This window comes from Rhea americana, unplaced genomic scaffold (assembly GCF_003343005.1).
Source record: "Rhea americana isolate MKP2758 unplaced genomic scaffold, rheAme1 scaffold_255, whole genome shotgun sequence".
NCBI classification, from domain to species: Eukaryota; Metazoa; Chordata; class Aves; order Rheiformes; family Rheidae; genus Rhea; species Rhea americana.
Window position 1 is genome coordinate 187603 of NW_028186374.1, and position 13649 is coordinate 201251.

At 38.5% G+C, this 13649-nt stretch overlaps 1 protein-coding gene across 1 annotated transcript in view; it reads left to right on the forward strand.

The window, feature by feature from the left end:
• Nucleotides 1-2107: 2107 nt before the first annotated feature.
• The window catches only part of CREBBP (CREB binding lysine acetyltransferase), a gene marked incomplete at its 5' end in the record, with an annotated part of 84248 nt that continues 72706 nt past the window's right edge, over nt 2108-13649 (forward strand). The window contains one exon of the mRNA XM_085307197.1: nt 2108-2827. Within this exon, the coding sequence (XP_085163323.1) occupies nt 2108-2827 (720 nt within the window). The remainder of the gene's footprint in view (nt 2828-13649) is intronic.

Here is a 13649-nt window from a genome sequence, read left to right on the forward strand (position 1 = left end):
GAAGGGTAGATTGGGTTAAAGATACTGAAATTYTGAAGGAGGAAAAGTAGACCAAAAATGTATAGGAAGAAGTACAAATTGCAGCATAGTAAGTGTCAAGTGTTTGCGAGGGAAAGAGGAAAGATGAAGTGACCACTGGAAAGAGTGTAGTTAAAGGTATACCAGGAAATTCAGTACAGGAGAAGTTGCCAAGGTGAGTTAAACAATTGAAGGAAAAGGTAGGAACTAGAAAAACTACTTCAATGAACAAAATTGGCTTAAGAAAATACTAACGTGTTACTTGCCCTCTTGTGAAGGGAACAGGAGATCTGTTCCTGAGTTGTAGTGTATTTTGTCGTGRCCGGGGTCATGGGAGGATATAAGGATTCAGTGCAAGATGTCGACCCTTTATGGACATGCTGCTGTGAGCTCCTCAAAACAGGAGGAATTTTACCATTTTTGTCTGTTTACTGTGCAGATTGAAGATGTAGTTCGGTGACCATTGCATCGCTTATTCAATTTTTTTGTGCAGTTTCCTTTAGTTAGGATGAGTTGAAAATTTGAATGCTGACAATGTATATGGTGTTTGAATGTATTTGTAATATGTCCTAGCTTTGTGATAAAAGTTACATTTTGACTAGTTACTTTTCTTTTTTTTTAATGTGTGCAGTGTGGTTTGGTTGCCTCTTACTGAATGCTTGTGTGGCACTCTTATAATCTCACCTTGCACTGTCTTTTCATGGTTGAAGAGTTTGTATGAATTAAGCTTTAAAATAATGCAGTATTTGGCATTCTTTTTTTTTTTTTTTTTTTTACTGGTTTATCATAGGCTTGAAAAATTTTGGTTTGTAGTGGTGTTCGCTGTGAGAGATCAGGATTTTTTTTCAAGGCTGGCATTTGGAGGGGCAAATTCTTAAACAATTTTGTTACTTTGGTAAAAAGTGATTGCTTCAGGTCATGTCCTTTGCCAAAGCAGCTTTTACTTTACTGCAGAGTTGATTTTTGGTCTGATGGATTGAGTCAATCTGCTTTACATGTTTATKGGTGTTGATGCGTATGCTTGTCCTTATGTATAATTTTTTTCTAATGGAAGTATGTATATGCAGATAACATCTCTAAAGAACAAATAATTTTATTTTTAGCTAGGACTAAAGTAATATTATTACACACTACTTAACGGTATGCAATAAAACATCGTAGTGAACCTGAGCTGCTCCTCAYTTGAAAACCACAAGGAAATTGGTTTGGCGTTTGCATATTCCAACCAGTCAAAGCATTCCCTTCAGCTGGCTTAGTGAAGATTTGATTTTTACTTTTCCCCCTCGTCAGGCGAGAGTATGGACTACCTCCGTCAGTACTGGGTAGGATAAAGGAGGGCAGGGCAGCTGGAGAGCAATTTGAATGATCTGGTGAACAGAACCGTTCAGAGATGGAGAAGCGACTCGATTCAAGAGCGATTACCAGGAGAAATGCGGAGTGCGTTTCAGGATCTTTAGCAGATGGTGATACGAATCAATGACTGGAGGCTGATACTGAGCACATTTGTGAGACTGAGATCACACTACCAAAGAAAGCGGTTGTTTTGTTTCCTCTAGATGAGGATTGCAAGCCTTACYGGAAGATATTCTTTAACCAAATGCAAACATATTAAGGGGTTGAGATATGTTTGATGGGTGAAATGCAGTGGCCTGGGATTATATGAGAGGTTAGAGCAGGTGATATAATAGTCTTCAGGGGAGTATAAATCAATAGGAAAACTTGATATTTGTGCTACCTTCTTTTAGCCAGAAGAAGAGACAGCTAGGAGTGAGGTTAAATGGTGATATCCMTGCCGTCTCAATTTCTTAGCTTTGGTAAAATATTTTGACAAAAGTCTTGCAGTAAAACCATTTATTGSTCCGTGTTTTGCCCTGTATTGTTATATGTATGTTGCATTTATGACTGCACTTCCTAGAACATCTTGGAATTCATGTTGCGGTGCGCCACGCTCTCATGGTGGCTATACTGGCACTTAGGTGAAGATGTACCTCAGTGTACTTCAGGGATTTTCATGACCAGTACAAAGTGATGTAGACAAATGTTTTAGTCGGTTTTTGTTACGTTTTTCTTACCTATGTTTCTGTTTTAACTTGTAGATTTTGGATCTTTGTTTGACTTGGAAAATGATCTTCCTGATGAGCTGATCCCCAATGGCGAGTTGGGCCTTTTAAACAGCAGTGGGAGCCTTGTTCCAGATGCRGCTTCCAAACACAAACAACTTTCTGAACTTCTGAGGGGAGGCACCGGCTCTTCCTTAAACCCAGGAATTGGAAATGTGAACTCAAATAGCCCTGTCCAGCAGGGAGTTGGTAGCCAAGTTCAAGGGCAACCGAACAGTGCTAATATCGGTAATCTGGGTGCTATGGGTAAGAGCCCTTTAAACCAGGGAGACTCTTCTGCTTCAGGCCTGGCGAAGCAAGCAGCCAGCACCTCTGGACCTACCACACCTGCATCGCAAACACTGAACTCTCAAGCACAAAAACAAGTGGGGATGGTGACAAGCAGCCCTGCAACATCACAGACTGGACCTGGGATATGTATGAATACTAATTTCAGTCAGACACACCAGAGCCTTCTCAACAGTAATTCTGGTCACAGTTTAATGAATCAACCTCAGCAAGGACAAGGGCAGGTAATGAATGGATCTCTTGGGGCAGCTGGAAGAGGAAGGGGAGCAGGAATGCAATATTCTGCCCCTGCCATGCAGGGGAATGCAGGCAGTGTGCTGGCAGAGACTTTAACCCAAGTATCTCCACAGATGGCTGGTCACACCGGACTGAACACAGCACAGACAGGAGCAATGACAAAAGTATGTATATATAATTTAACATATTTGGTATCTTCTTTTATTTTTGCTACTCAGATGTTTAGCAAACTAAGTAGACTCTTTTCTGGAATGAAACAGAAAAGCATGCTTTCTTGAGTCTGTAGTTACCAGTTTCWGTCACCAGGGTTACCATAAAAGCAAGATAATTGAAGCAGTATTTCTCAAGTAATCAGAAATGAAAACACTTATTTTGAAAAAAAAAAAAAAATCTTCCTTGGTAAAAGTTGGATAGTATCTTAGTAGGATCAACTGGGAGAGAGTAATCTAATCCTTCAAAAAGGGAGCAAGTGATTACTTCTGTGCAGGATCTCATTTTAGGAGACTGGCAACTACATCTTCTAAAGCAATCTGAAATCTATTAGAGAAAAGCTTCTAGGTTGAACGGAGAGGTGTAACAATCGATCTTTCTGTTATGGACCACTGTTGACAGGCATGCAGTGAATGTTTTTCATATATAGAGGATCTGATCTGAAAACGTTAAATTTAGCATAGATTGCCCAGCTGATGCCCTAGGAAAAGGAAAAGGCAATATCTGTGCAAGAAGTCTTAATTTGGTGGTCGTTGCAGATTGGGGCAGAGAATACGTTTATCTGGAAGTATGTATTTCTGTGTTGGGGCAGTGATCTGATTCCTGCTCGATATAGTCAGTGTTCTTTAGGTCTTGACRTTCCTGGTATGAGATTAGAGAAATGTTCAGGTTGCTGCTGCTCTTGTCTTTCAGCTGGATAGCAGTGTGCTTATCTTGTGTGTGCTGCTTTGGTCCTGTTCCCCCCTAGAATTTTGATGGCAAAAAACTCTGTTCTGATATGTAGAAAAAGCTAGTTTTGTTTCTGCTCCTTTTATCTATCTTTACATTTCCAGTCATTATCTTGTTAGTTTATTGACATGTAAGTGTTAATTCATTGATGCGTTAGCAATCACAAAAAAAGCTGCACTGCCTGACATAAAAGCAAGCCAAGTATAAATCATATTCTCTTAAGTGAACATCTCTGTGGAGTACTGCGTAGTCCATTTTAGTTTTTGAAAATAAAAATACAAAAAGCATTCTCTGGGAACGCTGAAAAGGGGATCCCTTTGGTTCGGGAAGAGATGTGAGTATAGCTGTTTCCAGCCTCTGAATCCAACCAGATTTGTTATATGGAGTGGTTGGTCTTTTCACAGAAAGAAATAAGCTTCATTTTCATTTGTTTTTCTTTGAAATTTTTGTGAAGAGTGACAAATTGCTATCTGGCATATTTCTGTTAATTTGTGCATTTCTGAGATCTTCAGAATAGATTGTCTCTAGCTACTACACAGTTATATGGTAAAATTATTTTTTTCTATGTATAATGGCTCAAATAAGTAGAATTACCCCAAAGCAAAGGGACTTGCCTGAAGCCTTCATCTGAAGCAGTACGTGCAATTCTGGATAGGGATGGTTCTGTGATATCTAGGCCCTTCTTTAAAAGCAACCAATTCCTTAGTGCGGAATAGGCAAGCACTTAGACAAATTCCATTTTCAGTGACTTTGGTCTTAGCCTGAAGCCAGCTGCAAATGGGATTCTAACATGCACCAGCCAAGGAGGACAGCTTGGACTTTCTCATTTATCACATATTCAGGAAGCAAAGTAAATGTTAATTTGAAAAAGGAGTGTGTTGGAAAAGAATAGTGGAAGTGCCCCTGCTGTATTAATCATTGGGGTTTGTCCTCATATGCAGTACCGAGCTCAGCACTGGTGATGCGTTTCGAAAAGGTTGCAAAAAAGTGCGTTTCCAAAAGGAGCAAGAATAACTCATTTTGAAGCACATTTCTAAAGTTCTTAGAAGCAAAGTTGTTTGTGACTGAAGAGGCTAGAGCTATTTTATGGTAGAGCATAAGTGATAAAACAGCATTTCTGTGAAGGTGCTAGCACTTAAGGGAAAACAATTTAAAAACTTGGCAAACTTGAAAAAATACAGAGTTGGTATTTTCCAGGGCTCCATCTCATACCAAATGAGATGAAGTAAAAGCATTGCATCAAAAAAAAAGTCTACTTTCTGTATTTACACCTTAGTTTTCTTTCAGTGAGAGAGCAAGCGAAGAAAATGTTTTACACAAATGTTTCATGTTCCCATGTCGGAAAAAATTACTTGCTCCCTGAATTTTCTTTTGACTAGTAGAAGTGTTCTCTGTTTTTGCCATTTTCTTCAGGCATTTGAGGATTGGTATCCTGTTCCAGACTCTTCTCATGCCCTAGTTTGTTGTCTTAATGGGATCATCAACAGTGATTGATTGTTAGCTTCTCTCCTTATTGATGTTCCAGTTCTGATGAAAGGAAATTTGTTTTTAAGAAAAGCAAATACACGTTTTGGTTTGCGTTGCTAACTTAATTTCAGTATTAACTTAATTTTGTTTGTTCTTCTGAACCTGAAATCTGTGCTGAAGGAAAATGTGTGTTAGTTTTTTTACCTCCTGTTCCTGATGACAAAAATGATAAAAATTAAAWTTGTGAAAAAGAGCAATAAAAATAGAGAGGTTGTTGATCTACCTGACAGTGAATGTGCATAGCTTAACTAAACTGCTTAACATGTAGCTGCAGTCATACTCTTAAGAACAGTATCAAGGCTGAAGGCAAATTCTTCTGTTGGTAACTGTAGCAATATATCCCAAGGGGAGAAGGTGTGAAATACAAAGACAGGAGAAAAAATTAAAAACTTATGAAACCAAGATTTTCTCATTCAGTTGAAAGTAAAATGATTTTCATCACTGCTTAAACTCATTTGCTCATTGTAGAATTATTAGTTCTTTTTCTGTTCTGTTTTTTTTAATAGCATTGTTCAAGACCCTGCTAGCTAGGTAAAATTGTAGTTCCACCCTTGCTTTACTACTTAAATCTATTGACAGACGTCTAAACGTACTGCTGTTCCAAAAGGAGAGCTCAAGCCCTCCTAGCTATCCGAGTTCTCTCTTGAAATCCCTGTATTGCAAACTTTCTCCTTCCCAGCGTGTTTAACCTGGGCAGATGCCCGGCGCAGCGCAGGCTGCAGAGGCGGCCTGGGCGCAGGCGGTCTGTCGCGGTACGTCCTTTTGGAGCTGCTGCCTGCTCTGCCTTGCCCGTGTGTCCCCGAGGCGGCAGAGTTGGTGACGGAGCGAACGCGTTCGTTGAGGCTTGCCTGACCCTCCAGAATCGGTACACAGATTAGCTGTCTTGCGAAGGGCTTTTCTGGAAAGTTACCTACCAACAGATAGTCCTCGTGCTTCCCAGGTGCCGCTTGCGCCGCCTCGGTTGCGCTGGACGCGCCAAGGTCGGCTCCGAGCTCTTGGGAGGTCTGGCTTTCCCGGTGCAGCGTGTTCCTGTGCAGCGTGCGGCCGTCGTGTGACSCGGTGTAGTTTGGGGCCAGTGTTCTGGGGCAAGATCTTCCTTCCGTGATGGTTTCCTGTAATCCTTTTCTAGTAAATGACTAAGGAAAGGAATGACTAAAGATCAAGGAAAGTCCATGGTGCAAGTCTACTCCCTTTTTATTTCCTTCCCCCCCCCCCATGGTGTATTTTTATATCCATTCTCTCAAACAAGGACAAAAAAAAAAAAAATCTAGAATCTGATCACTTCACCCGAAAGTACTCTCCCAAGTACCTGAGATTCACTTCATCTGGGGCATCATGAGCCAGTGTGGCTAATTTTAAACTGGAGCTGCCATTTTAAAGCAGCTCTTACAGAGAAAGGAAAGTAAGCCAGAAATAATCACAGTGACTCAAAGTCATGGGCCGTGGTGCTTGCATCTTGAATAAGCTGAAGGAGGCAGGTAAACCTTACCTGTAGCCGATTGAAACGGGAATGAAAAGCAACCGTATCTCAGATGTCACAGGATCCTGACTTACTGGCATCAGGACAAACACTTTTTCATCAACAGGGAGAAACGAAAGCAAAACGCTTTCTCCATTAATGGAGACATGACCAAAGGAATTATGTAGACTTTGTATGGTGCTCCAGAAGAAATGTGTTCTTCATATAATACTCTTGGAAATAGGGAATGAAGTAATTTCTGAAAACGGTTTGTGAATTGAAGATGCAACAGCTAGCTTTAGCAAGGGTATGAAGTCTTCATTGGGCATGACTGCATACTTTGCATTTTCAGAGTTGTTTAAACTGCCTGCTTTGTGTTTCTGACCTGAGACCTTCTGGAAACCACAGAGGAAATCTTTTATGCTGCTGTACATGTCTCTACTTGGTTCACTACCGGACTCCTTTCCTGTAACAATTTTGCTTGTTAACTACGGGACTATAGCCGTATTTTTTGGACAGCACTACAGGGATAGTTTTCATTTCACTATGCTGAAATGAGCTGGCTTACTCCAGTAAGGATAAGCAGGAACTTAGGAAGAAATTGTAAAGTTGTGGTGTAAACCATTGCTTTTAAGCAATGGGGAAAGCATAGCTTGTCAGGAGTTGCCTTTCAGAATGCTTTCCTTTATAGGACACTACTAAATCTATCTCAAGATTAGTTTTTTTCTAAAAGATATTAATTAGTCAAATGTGTTATTGGGCTCTATAAGCCCAATAAATGCACATGGTTATTTGGTCGAGTCTTAGTCTGAACCGGTAAGAGAGATTTATCAGGAGAAAATTTTTTTTGTTTTTTTTGTAGCTAGTCCTGATTACAGCATTATTGGTTTTCAGCTAAATGTCTTTTTTTGTAGTTTTCAAATAACTTCATTACAGATATTTTGAAAACTCTGAAAGAAAATCTTTGTATTGGTAAGAGCTGGAACCTGCTTGGCAGGGACAAGCTGACAGAAAAGCTAGCTGATGTAGTTGGCAGGTCAGTTATTCTTCCAATGCAATATTTCAAGAAAAGACCTAGTTGCAATGAGTTTAGATACAGAGTTCTCTGTATTGTTTAGAAGTGCTTTATTTTCCTTGTGTGTGTGGGAGGGTGCACATACGACTTCTCTGAGTAGTTTGTATCAAGTAGAATTGCCACCAAGATCCTACAGGTTCAAAATGCCATTAACAATGCCAAAATGAGGTTTGATATGCTGGATTTCTGCATATTTAACTTAGAATAATCTTTTCTCTTAACCTGATTATCCTAATTCGTTTGTTGTAGTGTGTGTTTTTGCCTTTGTTTTTGTCAAAATAGGCACATGGCTGCAGATGTTGCATTGGGAGAAGTTTCTGAAGCTGTAGACTAAAGAGGAGGACGACCTCTTTCTAGAAGTTAACTTTGGAGAAAATAGCATTTTTTTTAAGTATATCTACCAAGAGAATAAGCAGTTGTCTCATTTTGTGTTGTTGAGGGATTAAACATACTGGTTTGTTATTTGCTGTTTCTAAGCAGAGTGTATGTATTACATGTGCCTTTGATAGGCACATGCACAGTTTTTACTCCATGTCAATGTTCGCCCTGTGGTGTTTTGATGTTGGATATTAATCTTGAGTAAATTTAATAAGATTATGAGTAAACTACTCTAAAGAACAAGAGTTGATTTGCTCCTTTGTGAATGCAAGACTTCAGCTGTGTATGTAGTTATGTTGTTTTGCTCTGTGTTTTGGGGACTCAGTAGTAAAGAAAACATGTGATGAGAAAAATAAAGCAAATTATTTAAACAGATTTCCCAGTTGATCTCGCTAAGTAGCGGGCTTAGTTGTAGAATGCTTGCCGATTGTGAATTAAGTCAGCTGAAGATATTCTCATTCCATGGCAATTCTGAGTGTTTTAGCAAACTGCTGGTACTGCTTGTTTCTCTGGTGACTTCCAATCTGCCTGGATCCACTTGAATTGCTTTAACATGACTTGCAGTTAATTTGCTTCTCATCCTCTTAAGTAGTCCACGCTCAGCTGCCAAGTTGACTGTCTCTATGCAGACCATGCCTCCGGCAATCACAGCTCAAGTCTTATCCCAAACATTGCTACTTCCCAATTTCAGTGGACTCTTACAGACTTGAACATAGTTGCTCAGCTCCCTGGTCAGCAACATTATCACTAAAACAGCACCCCTACTGAATAGGCATGTATGTTCTTTCCTAGTAATATGAAGTAGAATATAAATATATAGAAACGTATGACAGCAAAACTCACTGTATTGTAGTAAAATTAAAATAGCTATAAGTGCAGTTTTGTTTTGAAACAYGACCATGTCAAGTGTTACTCCACAGATGAGTTTCCTTTGATCTATCAAAGAGATCTGGTGAGTTAAAAAGCTCACTTACCACAACTATTACTCTTGGCACCTGCAATTGAGTTGTTTCCTATTTCTAGTACATCAGAACTATTTATTAAAATCATTTGAGTTCCACGATGTCATTGAAGATCTTTGAAGAGATCGCTTGGCTCCCATCTTCAGAAGGTTTATGCAGGAGCGTAGGTTCAATTTGATTCTAATGCTGTAAGTTAGAATAGTTTATGAAATGGAGCAGTCAGCCYTCATGGGGGCAAACCACAGCTTGGTTTCCTCTCCATTTTGCTTCCAACTCAGACAGTCAGAAAAGCCTGTCCTTGTAAGCTGAGCTTTTGGATTGGCTTGTTGTCCATTTGAGAAAAATGAAATTTTTATGGTATCTTTTCAGAGTAGAATTGGGCCATTATATTCAACTGTAGTAGCACATCACAAACCTTAAATACTTTGTCACCAACTTTAAATCATGTTGGTTAGTGTCTCATAATTCTTCAGTTTATGTTGTTGTTGGAACAGTGTTTATTTCTAAGTGCTGTGTTTGAAGGAAGCTGTTGGAAGTGAAAACATACAGATCCACTAGTTTTTCAGGAGCCACAGACTAAAAGCAAGATTTGCAGTGGTGTTTCAAAAGGTCTATGAAAATGTTAAAAAGAACTTTTCAGTCCTTACTAACAGACTTGACAGAAATGGTTTCTTTCTTATTTTCAGACTGTTTTCAAATATCTTCCTGCTGCCATTTTTGTTTTAATATACAGTAGACATATGACTCATTGAGAAAGAGGAAAGCCTGCCTATTTAAACAAAGTGCCTGGTTGCTTAGAAATGTCTTTGTCATAGTAATTTCTCTAATAAAGCTTAATCGTGCATGTAAGTCCTGTTGCACAGGAACATTTCTGCTGATAAGACTTTCCAGTTCRTCTAAAAACTTCTCCTTGCTTAAAGATTTAATAATTGTACTTGACAGTGAGCTGTGCATATATTGTGATTCCTGTAATTAGAAGTATGTACAGAAGCATGTCAGAAGAGCCAGTATTATGATCTATAAACTAAATGGTGCTGTATATTCATAGAAAATAGACAATAGAAGAAACTTTGAAAATTATATGTAGTATGATGTACTYTTGACCTAGCTAAGAATATGGAGTGGAGAAGGAGTGAGGAGCAGATTTTTCTTCTAGTTTCCACATGTGAAAACATTTCTTTAAAATGCAAATGATAGTGTCTACTATCAGATGTACTTTGAAATTTTGCTGACTCTTCATTTAGCTAGCTGGGGGGTTAGAATTTCCATACAAGAGGCAACGCCATACCTGCTCAAGTCTATTTTTTAGTCAGCAGGCTATTTTTCACCCTAAATACTTTAAAAAGACTAACTTTTGAGTGAGAAAAGGTATTTCAATGAACTCCTCCTCCCACATCTCCCCAAAATTATGAATTCTTTAGTGGCACAAGTGCTWGTTTACTTTGCAGGGCTGAGTATAAATAATGGCAAACTGCTATAGCTTTTCTCTTCCTCCTTGTGAGTGCTAATATTCTGTTGATTTTTTTGCTTGCAAATCTAATTCTCTGTGTGTGCCATTGGTTGATAGTTTGACTGTTGTAACTTTGTCCCTTGGCTGTGAATTGCACATTTTCATTTTTCCACTCTGCCACTCTTTCTYTTGCCACTAGAACGAAAGAAAAAAAAATAGTGTCTTTAACCTGGGGGGAAGGGGAGAAGCATCTAAAGCRTGCAAGAAGCATCCAAAGATGCTCAAGTCACAAAGAAGTTGATAAAGTCAAACTCAACACCCAGTTTTTTATTACCTAGGTATGTGTGTATATCTGTTGTAGGCTTGCTAAATAAGAGGCATACTGTGCCGTAGAAGGGATTTAGTAGTGCCTTCATGTTAGTAAGAAGCATAATTAATAAAAAGCACATTAAATATAGGAACAAAACATCCTTGCCAAAAGGATCCATCTATGAAACAGCTTTCTGGAGGAGGCTGAGTAAACAGATTACTTAGCCATCTCTAAGAAATGCTGCTGTGGGGGAAGACCACAATACCCCTTGAAACATTTGAGAWGTCGACCAAATAAAATACAGACCTTTACAACRGGAGGATCTTTGTGCTCTGGAAATRGAGAAGAGTAGTTAGTTAGACATCGTGAGTCGAACAAGGGATTTCTCTCTTGGAATGAGCGGTGTTTAAGCGGCGCACATACAGTACCRTGGCTGAGCGAGTCAGTAGGATGCAGTTACTTTTGTTTGTTATTTTGATATTGTGTTAAGTATGTTTGTGTTAAAGTATGTTTGTGCGTAATGCTGTGGCTACGCACAGCATATGCGGCTGCCTTTTGGCAAGATCCACCTTTGCAGGTCTAGTTTGTTCCYGCTGGTCAATGTTAAGTGTGGTGTTTGCAGGTGACACCGTCAGACGTTACCTTGCTTAAACACCTACCCAAAAGTCTCTTGAGCGCTTCAAGTGGATTGTTAAATCTTTCTTCATGCAAGAGAATGCTTCTGCAGAAAAACTGTAGCTCTTTAGGTAGTTCTTCAAGTGAGCATGGTTTTTAAAAATGGACACTTCTGGCTGTTACTGTAAGCCTCAGTGTAAAATTCTGGGTTTGGTCTATTTGATCTTTCAATTTGAGATTGAAATAAAATAATTATTAATTTATTTTAGAACTATAATCTCTTCCTTCAGTATGTCCACTCTTACTTCAGGATTCATGTCTGCCTTGGCGTGTACATACTGTAAAGAGTAAACTGAGTACCTCTTTTCATCCTATTTTTGAGACCTCTTTGCTGTTGCCGTTACTCTCAGAGCTGCTATTGCCATTTCCCCACATGTACAGAATGTCGTAAGACGCAAACCTTTTGCTAATGCATGTTTAACCAAGCTGTAGGAGATTAATGTGGACAAGAAACCTCTTAAATAATGTCACTGTTTCAAAACAGTCTATTCCTTCTCATGACCAATTTTTGGAGTTTGGTTTGGACTGCTTTTACTGGCTGTCTCCAGCCAACCGTAGGAACTTCAGAGCTGTGGAGGTGCCAACTGACACATCTGTACATTTTTGTTTTGTGTTTTTTTAATGACCTTTTGGGTGCATTTTGAAAGGTGGATATCTGTGATACGCACAGGTATTATTGTGCTTTGAGAGCTGCTGTTGATTTGAACCACAAATTTATACACCTGCATTCAGCTTAATCGTGGAGGACAAGCTATAGAAATTTTTTGGAGGGAAAAACATCTGAATTGGATTCCTGTATAACAAAATTCTGTTTTGATGGGATCATAACAGATGTTTTAGTACCTGCTGATGCCTCTTCTGTAAGTAAACTCATAAAGGTGTTGATATCTGAGCAGTCAGCTTACTGTCTATAGAGGCAAGTCTTAGTTGAATTTTGAACTCCTTCAAATTTGTTTGAAGTGTTGTTGACTTGGATTAATTTATTTCAGATTATATTTGAATTCTCTTGTATTGTTGCTTGTGCTTCTTTTAAGGCGATCAGATCATTTAATGCACGTTGTGCTTATTTAATTTAGGGTTTGTAYTTTATTAAGTAATGTTAACTGTGAGTCAAAATTGGCTTATATGTATTGTGCAGTATGTGGGGTAGCTAGTTCCCTGTTAAACTGGTTATTGCTCTCTTGCAAAATACTTTAAGATATACTTAATCTCATGTTGCAAGTTATGGTAATAGTTGTGCTGTGCATCTTGTCCCTCTGCTGCTTTTATCTGTTACAATTATTTGCRTACACCTCTTTGAGATAACTTAGATTGCTAGAACTCAGTTGGGAAGAGGATAAATATGTTACAGATGTTTGATTTCTCATGGTAGCATCACTTTAGTAACCAAAAGCTTTGTAAACATACAGAGACACGATTAAAAGGGTTTTTTAGTGTTTTTTAATTGAACTTTGACCTAATATTTGTCTAGCACCTAGATTTTCTTGATGAAACAAACCTTTGAAACATCATCTTTAGTTGTTAATTTTGGCACAGTTTGATCAACTTCAAATTCTATATTTACATAGTAGGACCAATGTAAGCTTGTTTATCTGAACAAAGACATTTTTCTCAGTCAAAAACTCTTGATGTGATATGAATACATTAATCAATGTGGCTAACTTTTCAGTAAAGCTTTCAAGTTTTTATTTTCAGAGGTTACACTTTCTGCAAAGTAAACCTCAGCTTTATTTTTGATTCATAAGCAGATGTACGGTAATGATGCTCAGGGCAGAAATTATTTTAATTCTTTCTGTAGCATTTTCCATTTTTTCCAAGACTTGGGCCTTTGCAGACCTTCTTTTCTTTCCCTTTTCCCCCCCATCAGGGTGGGAAGGGGGAAGTTTGGAGACATATCTTTATACGTATATACAATGCAAGCATGCAATTTTCCTGCAAAAAATTAATTTCTAGTTAAATTTATTGAAAACTTTTGTTCTGTGTAGAGCCAGTAGTTTGTAAGAATCTTTTTCCCCAAACTTGTCTTTTGTATTTTAGTAATAAAAAATGTTAAGATGTTTCTGCATTAAGCGGACTTGTTGCCTTGGAATACTTAAATTTGTATTTTGATCTCTGCAAAATGCTTGGAAGGGATTTTCAAATTTTACTATAAGTGGTAATAAAACACCCAGCTTACTCTTAACGTGATTTTTTAAATTTTATTTCTAGCTT